We start from the raw sequence: 12,254 nt of genomic DNA, 5'->3' as shown, positions 1-12,254 counted from the left end.
AAACCAAATTACTTAGCTGCAAGTTACTTTTAATTTAGACTTTTACTTTATTTTCTAATTTATTCATCAACTCTATTTATTTTGATAGATACAAGCCGCTGTCTTAGGGCAGTTTAGACCAGAGGTTCCATATTTTTCTATTCTGGGACACTAACACTATTTGATATTTAAGGCAACCTGGAATAATGGAAGGAGCACAGCCTTTGGGCCAGGCAGAACTGTTCTGTCATCCTTCCTTTGCCACTAACTGTGTGATATTAAGAAAGTATAAAATTTTTCTGAGCTTTAGTAAAATAGTGAAAAATCCAGTAATGTAGTGATATACTACTACTTGCTTCACAATGTTATGACATATATACAATATATGTAAAATTTTCTTTAAGTAAACATTTTTTATTTTTATTTTATTTATTTATTTTTTTTCTTGAGACAGGGTCTCGCTCTGTCATCCAGGCTGGAATGCAGTGGCACGAACTCAGCTCACCGCAACCTCCAACTCCCAGGCTCAAGCCATCCTCTCACCTCAACCTCCTGAGTAACTGGGACCGCAGGTGTGTGCCATCACACTTAGCTAACTTTTTGTATTTTTTGTAGAGATGGGGTTTTGCCATGTTGCCCAGGCTGGTCTCGAACTCCTGGGCTCAAGTGATCCATTCGTCTCGGTCTCCCAAAGTGCTGCGATTACACGCGTAAGCCAGCGCACCCGGCCTATAACCATATTCTTATTACGATGTTTTAAAGATAGACAAACAACTAAATTTCACTCTTTGACCCAGTTTTGCATAGGAAGCTTCTGATATGATTGCACTCTGGCCTCTCTCTCACATATAGTAGACTGGTTTCTGCTCCTGTAAAATGGGGATCGTAATAGCACTGATACCCAGCAGGGTAGCTGTGAGAGAGACAGGGCTTAAAATACGCAGATTGCATGGAACAGTCCCTGGCACAGAATCTGTGCTTGGTCATCGCTAGCTCATATCATCATTGTCATTATTCTTCACCCTGTTCAGAAAGTCACCTCCCCTCTCTCTGCACCTGCATTTTCTTGTTTGGAAAATGAAAGCAATGGAGTAGACAAAAATCTAAAGAAGGTTTTCACTCTTAAAAAAACTTCTGATTCTATGACTGTAAGGACACTCGCAATTCTCTAGCAAGAGGCATGGCTTGAAAAAGTCACAGGAGCCTCTGTCAGGTAGGGTGACATGCTGCTAAAGTATGGAAGTCCACTTCACCCAGGACATACGCTTGGGCCTCTGCTCATGTCTCAGAAGGATCATCTGCACTTTGTGTCTTTTCCCGTAACAAAGTAAGTAGGAAACATTCCACCTTAACTGAGCTCCCAAGCCCAGTTCTCAGTGATCTTACAAAATCACCCCCACTAGATGACATTCTCTGGGCGGTGGTCCTGCTCTCTGAGAATGGACTGGCTACTGAAAGAAGGTGCTACAATATCCTTGTCCTTCCTTATTCCTGGGACTTGTTGAATCTATAGTCAAGATCTGGAAACCGAAAAGACACATTACCTGAAATAGCAAAGCCACTAAATCCTACAGCAAGCACCAGAAAGGAGATAGCCACCCCTTTGGTATGGGAAAAGCCAACCACCAGGAGTAAGGTTGCCTCCATGCCAAAACCTGCAAACAGAAACAGCAAGGAAAAAAATTGTCATTTTCATATCAGTCAACCCAAGTTCATTTATTTATCAAATCAGAACTAGCCTATAATTCCACAGACCTAAGTTTGTTTTGTTTGTGTATGTGGTTTTTGTTCTTTTTTTTTTAAGTTCTGGAATTTAAGTTGTTGTTTTTTTTTTTTTTTCACTTTACTTGAAGTTCTGGGATTTAAGTTCAGGGATACATGTGCAGAATGTGCAGGTTTGTTTCATAGGTATACATGTGCCATGGTGGTTTGCTCCACCTATCAATCTATCATCTAGGTTTCAGGCCCTGCATGCATTAGGTATTTGCCCTAATGCTCTCCCTCCCCTTGCCCCCTAGCAGGCCTCAGTGTGTGATGATCCCCTCCCTGTATCCATGTGTTCTCATTGTTCATCTCCCACTTATGGGTGGGGACATGCAGTGTTTGGTTTTCTGTTCCTCCACAGACCTACATTCTGGTACAGTGCTTACAATGCCACCCAGGTCTTTCACGACTACATGACTCTGCTAATATACCCTGGGTGTTCGCGAACTTTTTAACCCAGTGCACCTTGAACATCACACGGTCCCAATAGATTCCAATGATACTCCTGAGATGAGGGATGTTAATTATTAGTTGCTTCATGGGTAGCTGCCCCTGCCATTGTTAAATACTAAAACTCGACTATGTAACTGTGATAATGACTAGTTATGGCCTTTCCCATAAAAGTAAAATGACAACACTCTAATATTTATTGCCAAAAGCAACCAGAAAACTGTAGCAAATATCTGAAACAAACAAACAAACAAAAAAGAGCACTTCACCCCTTGTAAAGCAAAAGTCAAAATTTTTCTATTTCAAAGTTCACCAAGCTCTCAGGCCTCTTAAAAAAAAAAACAACAAACAATACATGAGATTTTTGCACAGAAAATATTGCAGAACAAAAGTACTTTCTGTTCCTTTCATTCAGAATAAGTGAGTCTAGCACAATAAAAAATAAAAAGAATGAGGAAATTATGAAGAAGTTCCTTCCCACCAGAAAAAAAAGTTCAGCTAACAACAGACAGAAAAATGATAAAAATATCATTTCCAATTATATAGAGTGCCTTAGGAGGGGGAAGAGACAATTAGTGGTGCTTCATTTGGAGACTGTCTGCTGATTTCCAGATATCTCCACACAATTGTCCTACAGTACCTCAAAGGCAACATGCCCAAATCAATTATCTCATCCCCTATTTTTATTTATTTATTTATTTATTTTTTTTTTTTGAGACAGATTCTTGCTCTTATCACCCAGGCTGGAGTGCAATGGCATGATCTCGGCTCACTGCAACTTCTGCCTCCCAGGTTCAAATGATTCTCCTGCCTCAGCCTCCCAAGTAACTGAGATTATGGGCATGTGCCACCACGCCCAGCTGATTTTGTATTTTTAGTAGAGTTGGGGTTTCACCATGTTGGCCAGGCTGGTTTCACCATGTTGGCCAGGCTGGCCACTCCTGACCTCAGGTGGTCCGCCCACTTCAGCCTCCCAAAGTGCTGGGATTACAGGCATAAGCCACCACCCCTGGCCTCTTCCCCTATTTTTTTACTCCTAAACAAACAATGCAAACCATCGCCAAACCATCGCCACCTTTCTTCTCCTTCTCTAAATTAATCTTCCATATTCTGTGTTTAGAACCCAGTCTTTAGAGTCAAACTGGTATGGGTTCACTTTCCACTTCAAAATCACTAATTTTGTGACCTTGAACAAGTTACTATACGTCTTAGATTCCTCATCCAAAAAATGGAGATAATACCACAGCCTTGTAAGGTATTGGAAAAGTAAATGAAATTGGTATATGAGGTACTGAGTGTGGCACATGGGCACAGCTCAACAAATGGTAGCCAGAAGTCTGACGCAGACACTTCAGAACTGCCTTGGACTTCTCTTCCTGCCTCAGCTTTCATATACAAATCTGCAGGTATGTCCTCAGAAATATCTGTCCAGTGCAACTGCCACTTTCCCCTCCCCGTCACTGCTTTAGTTCCAGGCCCCATGACCTCTTACCAGGACAACTGCAATAAGCCACCTTTCTTTCTTCGTTTGTTTGAGATGGAGTTGTGCTCTGTCGCCCAGACTGGAGTGCAGTGGTGCAATCTCAGCTCATTGCAACCTCTGCCTCCCAGGTGCAAGTGGTTCTCCTGACTCAGCCTCCCCAGTAGCTGGGATTATAGTCCACCACCATGCCCAGCTAATTTTTTTTTTTTTTTTTTTTTGAGACGGAGTCTTGCTCTGTCACCCAGGCTGGATGGCAGTGGTGCCATCTTGGCTCACTGTAAGCTCCGCCTCCCAGGTTCATGCCATTCTCCTGCCTCAGCCTCCTGAGTAGCTGGGACTACAGGCGCCCACCACCACGCCCGGCTAATTTTTTATATATTTAGTAGAGACAGGGTTTCACCGTGTTAGCCAGGATGGTCTCAGTCTCCTGACCTCGTGATCCACCCGCCTCAGCCTCCCAAAGTGCTGGGATTACAGGCGTGAGCCACCGCGCCCAGTCTAATTTTTGTATTTTTAATAGAGGCCGGGTTTCCCCATGTTGGCCAGGCTGGTCTCGAACTCCTGACCTCAGGTGATCTGCCTGCCTTGGCCTCTCAAAGTGCTGGGATTACAGGCCTCAGCCACCATGCTCAGCCACAATAAGCCACTTTGGTAGTCTTCCCAACTCATCCTCCTCTGATGCATTCTCAATACCGCTGTCTTTCTAAGCCACACACCTCATTATTTGCTCCTGTGCTTAACGTGTTTGTCATGGGCTCCATATCATGAGTATAGTGTTCTATAATGAATACCTCCTGCTGTTCCAGTTTCATCTTCTTCCAGCCCTCATCTCTTTGCTTACTGCCCCCACTCTGTGCCCTCTGTCCCACAGACATACTCCTCTATTAGGTGTTTTCTAACCACACAACACTGTCTCGTGCCCTTACGTACTCCTCTATTAGGTGTTTTCTAACCACACAACACTGTCTCGTGCCCTTACGTACTCCTCTATCAGGTGTTTTCTAACCACACAACACTGTCTCGTGCCCTTACGTACTCCTCTATCAGGTGTTTTCTAACCACACAACACTGTCTCGTGCCCTTACGTACTCCTCTATCAGGTGTTTTCTAACCACACAACACTGTCTCGTGCCCTTACGTACTCCTCTATCAGGTGTTTTCTAACCACACAACACTGTCTCGTGCCCTTACGTACTCCTCTATCAGGTGTTTTCTAACCACACAACACTGTCTCGTGCCCTTACGTACTCCTCTATCAGGTGTTTTCTAACCACACAACACTGTCTCGTGCCCTTACATACTCCTCTATCAGGTGTTTTCTAACCACACAACACTGTCTCGTGCCCTTACGTACTCCTCTATCAGGTGTTTTCTAACCACACAACACTGTCTCGTGCCCTTACGTACTCCTCTATTAGGTGTTTTCTAACCACACAACACTGTCTCGTGCCCTTACGTACTCCTCTATTAGGTGTTTTCTAACCACACAACACTGTCTCGTGCCCTTACGTACTCCTCTATTAGGTGTTTTCTAACCACACAACACTGTCTCGTGCCCTTACGTACTCCTCTATTAGGTGTTTTCTAACCACACAATACTGTCTCATGCCCTTACATATTTTCACACATTGTTTCTTTACCTGGGATATTCTTCTCTCATCACTTTCTCTTTTTCTGGATAAATCTTACTATTTTTAAAGTCCAGACTAAATAGTGCCTCCTCTAGAAAGCTTCCCTAACAACCCTCTCCCTACCCTCAACCAATGAAGCTGACATCACCTTCTCATCATTTTACAGAACTTTTCAATATTGCTTTGTAACTTTTCATTTGTGTTTCTGCCTCTCCCACAAAACTGTATATTTAACACAGAGTCTGTCTAGCATGTAGTATGCACTCAATAAATAATGTTTGGCCAGGCATGGTGGTGCCTTTAAAAATACAATAATTCCAGCTCTTTGGGAGGCCGAGGCAGGCGGATCACCTGAGGTCAGGAGTTCAAGACGAGCCTGGGCAACATGGCAAAACCCCTTCTCTACTAAACATATGAAAGTTAGCCAGGCATGGTTGCATGTGCCTGTAATCCCAGCTACTCAGGAGACTGAGGCGGGAGAATCACTTGAACCCGGGAGGTGGAGGTTGCAGTGAGCCAAGATTGCACCACCGCATGCACTCCAGCCTGGGCGACAGAGTAAGACTCTGTCTCTAAATACATACGTACATACATATATACATACATACATACATACATACATACATACATAACGTTTAATGAATTAAAGCAAAGGAAAGGAAATGGGACCCAGAAACAAGAAAATAAGATTCACAAGCTGAAGTACTTACAGTAAATTATGGTTAAGTTATTAATATTTACCTTTTTGAACCTATTTCTTCAACACTACTATAAAGAAGGGCAAGAACTAATAATTGTTTTAAATGATTTCTAAAGAGGATGAAATGTAATTAGGGAAGTCTTACTTTTAAAACTACAGGCTTTATATCATTGCTACTTGTTCTTAATTTTGTTTCAATATTTAAGATTACACATAGGGAAAAATTGCTACTGTTTCATATACTAACTATGTGTGTCTTAGAAGTGCCTATCCTAAATAACAAGGCATCTGGCTGAAACTTCTTTTATTTTAACACTCTCAACAGAAGCATGCAGAAAGTCAATTCCCCCAAAGAATTAGAATGATGACATTGTATAAAGAATAAAACTTACAAATGATACATCAGTTCATCTGTAAGAAAAAATATTTTGGCCAAATAGCAGATTGCCAGTGGAAAAAAAAGCATTTAAGAGCCTAAATGGTTTCTACTGACAGTTAAAATACAGAGACAGGGCTGCATGTTTCAGGAGCTTAAGGATAAAATTTGAACTTTAGGGGTAATCGGGAGATCCTTAAAATTGAACCTATTTAGAGTTGCCAAGAAAAACAAAACTAGGACTTAAAGGCCTAAGAAATATTTTATTTCATATTAAAACAGTCTGAAGTTCACACTTGCAACTGATTCAGCCAGAATAGAATTTTTGACCTCAGTTACACTTTACATGTTCTATAGAGGGGGCAGGACAAGCATTTGGCATCTGTCTTTTAAGTATCATAAACATAGACCCTGATTCAGAATGAATTGAACATCATGTTTTAAGTGATCTGTTTTGCTTTAAATGATTTTAATGGCACATTAAAATCCATGGAAAAGAAAAGATGACAGGCTCCAAGGTATGTGTGATCCTTCTCAGATGAGAAATGTCTTCTATATTTCTTATTAGGAAACCAAAAAGCCAACCAAAATTCTCTGGAAGATCATGCCAGTGCTTCATCATTTCCAAATCAACCTGCATTGTTCACTGATGGCACAAAACTTTGTTTTCATGTAGTTATCTCTGCTCTAGCATCTCTGTATTTAAGCAGAAAAAGCTGGACCATTATGGTCTTTTTAAAAATTTTATTTTCTATATATAACTCACTGGTCCTACTATGTCAAAATATAAAAGAATGGCCGGGCACGGTGGCTCATGCCCGTAATCCCAGCACTTTGGGAGGCCGAGGTGGGTGGATCACAAGGTCAGGAGATCGAGACTACCCTGGCTAACACGGTGAAACCCCGTCTCTACTAAAAATACAAAAAATTAGCCGGGCGTGGTGGAGGATGTCTGTAGTCCCAGCTACTCGGGAGGCTGAGGCAGGAGAATGGTGTGAACCTGGGAGGCGGAACTTGCAGTGAGCCGAGGTCGCGCCACTGCACTCCAGCCTGGGCGACAGAGCTAGACGCCATCTCAAAAAAAAAAAAAAGAAAAAAAAAAATATATATATATATGAACGTGAAAAGCCATGTGAAGAGGTATTTTTTAAAGATAGGAGATGAGGCAGAAAGATTCCACATATGCCTTCTAGTTTCTGCAGAAAAAACTATTTCCTCTCAACAGGCACTTTGTTAGCAATTAAACATCTTTGAAAGTTCTCATCACCACAACATAACATAATCATCACCAATTATGGAGAAACAGCAGAGGTATTGGGGCAGAATTAAGTAGGAACAAGACATTCCCACAAAATATGCTCAAGAATCTCCAATGCATCTGGGTTTAGAAGAGGTTGTGCAAATAGTGTTTAAATCCAGAAACTTCTTTAAAGTTGCTGGTTTAGAAGTACATTTTTTTGGCCAAAGGCAATACAATCGCAGATATTTGTTAAAGAACTCTTTGAAAAACTTCTGTGTTTTTTGTGTCTTGAACATAGGAGAAGAAAAGCAGCATTAACATTTGTTGAGAACTGTTTATAGGTTGAACACCGCACTAGGTGCATTTATACGTTGTATCATTTAACTCTCATAACTATCCTCTGAAGTAAATATTATTATGTAATTTTAAGGATGAGAAATGTTGGCTCCAAGAATTTAGAAATTGACCCCCCTCTCTCCATCTCCATTGCCGCCTCATTTGTCCAAGCCACCATCTTCTCTAGACAGGACAACTGAAATCGCCTCCTACCTGGTCTCCCTTCTTTTACTCTTGTACCCTGCATAATTCCCCAGATTAAAAATAAATAAATAAGGCCAGGCAAGGTGGCTCATGCCTGTAATCCCAGCACTTTGGGAGCCCAAGGCGGGCGGATTACTTGAGGTCAGGAGTTTGAGACCAGCCTGGCCAATATAGTGAAACCCTGTCTCTACAAAAATACAAAAGATTAGCCAGGCATGGTGGTCCATGCCTGTAATCCCAGCTACTCAGGAAGCTGAGGCAGGAGAATCACTTGAACCCAAGAGGCGGAGGTTGCAGTGAGCTGAGATTGTACCACTGCACTCCAGTCTGGGCAACAGAGCAAGACTCTGCCTCAAAAAAAAAAAAAAAAAAAGAGATCATATCCATTCCATGCTTTAAATCATCTGCATCTCAATGTACTTCAAATAAAACCCAAGCTCTGCATACGCCGACAAGGCCTGCCATGATCTGACCCTAGAAAAACATCCCGATCCCATCTCCCGTCACTCAGCCATTCTGACTCCCCTTCCTTCTATTCTCACACAGGCCACATTCTTGCCTGCCCCAGAGTCATTGCACATATTATTCCCTCTGCCTAAAATCTTTTCCTGAGAGAGCTGTAATAAAGCAGCACATGATGAGTTGCCAATCTAGCCATGTGGACATATTCAGAAGGATCACTGGAGATTGGCATGGCTTTAAGGAAACACAAGAGAAGAAGAATTGAGCTGGATGTATAGAGAGGACTGGGTTGAGAGGTGAAGGTGAGAACTCACAGGGAAAGAGAAAGGGAGTGGGCAAAGTCAGAGACAGAAAAATATGTTCAGGGCTTGGGTGAGGGCTGTTCAGCTAGAGCAGAATTTTATCATTAGAAGGGTGAGGCTTTCGCTACTGTATTAGTTTTCATTTTTAAAATGTTTTATTTTTTAATAGAGAAAAGTTCTCACTATATTGCCCTGACTGATTTCGAACTCCTGAGCTCAAGTGGTCTGCCCGCCTCAACCTCCCAAAGTGCTAGGATTGCAGGCGTGAGCCACTGCGCCCAGCCTACCACTGTGTTAGTTTTCATTTGCTGCTGTAATAAATTACCACAAACTCAGTGGCTCAAAACAACACAAATATCAAGTATCTGCTGAGGGATAGACTTAGGGGTCTTTAAGATCTATTCCAATGATTAGATGTCACCTCTAAAATATGCTCTGCACTATTGTACAGTTCTGGAGGCCAAAAATCCAAAATGGTACAGGGCTAAAATCAAGGCAGCAGCCTACAAAGTTGCATTCCTTCTAGAGGTGCTATGGCGGAATCTCTTCTTGTCTTCTCCAGCTTCTAGAGTCTGCTTGCATTCCTTGGCTTGTGGCTGCATCAGTCTGACTCTTGCCTCCACCATCACATCTTCTTTTCTGACTCTGACCCTCCTTCCTCCTTTTCTAAGGATTATTGTGATTATATTGGGCCCACCTAGATAATGCAGGATAAACTCCCATCTCAAGAACCTCAATTTAATCCCACCTGCAAAGTCCCTTTTGACATGTGAGGAAACATAGTCACAGCTTCTGAGAATCAGGACATGGGCATTATTCTGGCTGCTACAGCTCTCTTGGAGAGGACTTGAATGCAATATCCCAGAGCTTCACCTCCTGCCCACCAGATAAGCAGGCCTACATCCCCTAACCCTCAGTCCCCTACAAGAAAGTTCAAGCTAAGGTCAGGCCCACACATCCCTGCCCGGGACCAGCAGTCAAGCAACTGGGAGAACAGGTGCCAACAGACTCTTAGGCTTTCTTCCCGAAATGCTGTGGGATCAGATCATGCCTGCTCCTGTGTCCCTCGGTATAGTCTTCACTTCTAAACATGCCAGACCTAGCTATCCGTCAGAGCACACGCAATCCGTCCCTTTCAACTTAATATCACAGTTGTGAGCTCTTGCCCATAGGTGGCGCTATCCTCTACCTCCTGCTCGCTCATCCTGACTAGTCCTCCAGAGGGGTAGCAGCAAACTAAGAGCTTTGGCAGTAGGCTCTGGCCTACCTGATACCTTGCAGGGATCTGCTACTTGAGCAAGTCCCTTTATTTTACCTCTGTTTTCTCACTGAAAATTGCATATAGTAATAGTACATGCTCCACATGGTGGTTATGAAGATTATATAAAATAATGTATGTAGAAGATTTAGCTTAGTGTCTGGCACAGAAAGCATTCAATAAATGTTAATTTTAAAAGCTAAACAAAAAAGATGAGTTTTTAAAAAAGCACTCATGAATATTGTAGGGGTTCACAATTACTTTCGCCTACCTCTTTTGGGAAATCACCTAACATTCACCTTGTCTTTACAAAATTAAAACATAAAGCAGGAGCTAAATAAACCAGGAAAGAGAACGGTGTGTGTGTGTGTGTGTGTGTGTGTGTGTGTGTGCATATATCCCATGCACAAGCATAGGCTAGGAGGAAAGACTACTTTTCTTCTGTTTCTTACCAAAACATATGGATAGGTAGAAAGGTAAGCAAAGAAGGGAATAAACTACATAAGCAAACAATAAATGTGGAAGGATGTATGGAAGGGTCCCAGCTGGATGACCTCTTGGCAGCACTGTGATGGACAACACTTAAGTATCTGCTGAGGGACAGACTTAGAGGTCTTTAAGATCCACTCCAATGATTAAATGTCACTTCTTAATATATGCTCGCAGTTCAGTTTACCATAATTCTACAAAAGCTGCCTAAGTCATCTATGAAATCCACAGTACCTCCACAGTTCATGATTTTTCTGACAGCGGTTGTGGTCAAAATTTGTCTGCTTCTTAAATAATCAGCCAATTGTCCTCCAATAGGTACAACGATTGTCATAACCATGTGTGGGACTGCTGACAAGAGACCCACCTGGAAAGGAAAGAAACAATAAGCGATTTGTCATTATTTCTGAGAGAGAGGCCTCACTAATGCCCTTGCCCACCTCCACTCCACAGCCCCCCTACCTACCACCACCAAATTTAAGCATCTAATTATGTGGGAGCTGGGGTAGGCCTGAATTTCATAATAAATAAATGATGAATGAGCAAATGATTTTAGACCTATCTGTGTCCTCTACAGATTGGAAGCTCCTTGAGGGCAGAGATGACTTTTATTCATCACAGAGGGCATGGCACATGGGAGATAAAGCACTTGGCACCCAGTGAGCACTGATGACTGATGACAGCCACCATTTCATGACTATGCCAGCTCTTCTATGGTCACTTCTGACAGTATCTGTAGCTAGACAGACATTTGTGTCTGCTCGGCTGCTGTTCTTTCCCTTGTAGGAAAGAGGTTTATCTTATGATGATGGTTTATGATTCACTATCCACACCCTTCCTCCCTAAAACACAATTGGCTTGATGATAATGTCTGGGAGCATTGAAAGAGGTTCTTTCCTTTTTTTCTTTTTCTTTTTTCTTCTTCTTTGTTTTTTTAGACAGTCTTGCTCTGTTGCCCAGGCTGGAGTGCAGTGGTACAATCTCACCTCACTGCAACCTCCGCCTCCTGGGTTCAAATGATTCTCCTGTCTCAGCCTCCTGAGTAACTAGGATCACAGGCGTGCGTCACTAAGCCCAGCTAATTTTTGTATTTTTAGTAGAGGCAGGGTTTCGCCGTGTTGGTCAAGCTGGTCCTAACCTCAGGTGATCCGCCCACCTTGGCCTCCCAAAATGCTGGGATTACAGGCGTGAGCCATCATGCCTGGCAGAAAGAGGTTCTTTCTAACCCATTGCAAGCAATGATTGTTACTGCTATAGCCACCATTACGGAGAGGGGGTGTTCTGCAAAATGAAAGGTAAGGATCTTACTGCTACTCTCTGAGTAGCTTACAGGAAAAAAAGAAAACCCACACCCTCAAATCTTTTTATCCTTGCCTAATATGCCGTCCTTGAGCTAACGTCAAAAACACTCTAAGATTGGGTACAACATAAATCTTTAAAGCAGCTTAATACGGCTCTGATCCTTGCTAAGAAGAAATTAAACAGCTATGCATACTATGCATAGAATGTATAACTTGCCTGACAGCCAGGCTATTAGGTGTCACAGAACTGTTATGAATTACGATCAGCAATTTAATTAT

The 12,254-nt window shown here is 42.3% G+C and overlaps 1 protein-coding gene across 2 annotated transcripts in view; it reads right to left on the bottom strand.

Moving 5' to 3' along the window:
- Positions 1 to 12,254, bottom strand: part of SLC17A8 (solute carrier family 17 member 8) — a 65,594-nt gene that overhangs the window by 7,657 nt on the left and 45,683 nt on the right. For both annotated transcript variants that reach the window (XM_002823631.2, XM_002823632.2), the window contains 2 exons: positions 10,909 to 11,041; positions 1,524 to 1,634 (listed from right to left, as the gene is read on the bottom strand). In XM_002823631.2, coding sequence (XP_002823677.2) covers positions 1,524 to 1,634; positions 10,909 to 11,041 — 244 coding nt within the window. The remainder of the gene's footprint in view (positions 1 to 1,523; positions 1,635 to 10,908; positions 11,042 to 12,254) is intronic.

This window comes from Pongo abelii, chromosome 10, assembly GCF_028885655.2.
Source record: "Pongo abelii isolate AG06213 chromosome 10, NHGRI_mPonAbe1-v2.0_pri, whole genome shotgun sequence".
NCBI classification, from domain to species: Eukaryota; Metazoa; Chordata; class Mammalia; order Primates; family Hominidae; genus Pongo; species Pongo abelii.
The sequence above is the reverse complement of the archived record's forward strand: the minus strand, read 5'-3'. Positions and strand labels throughout refer to the sequence as shown.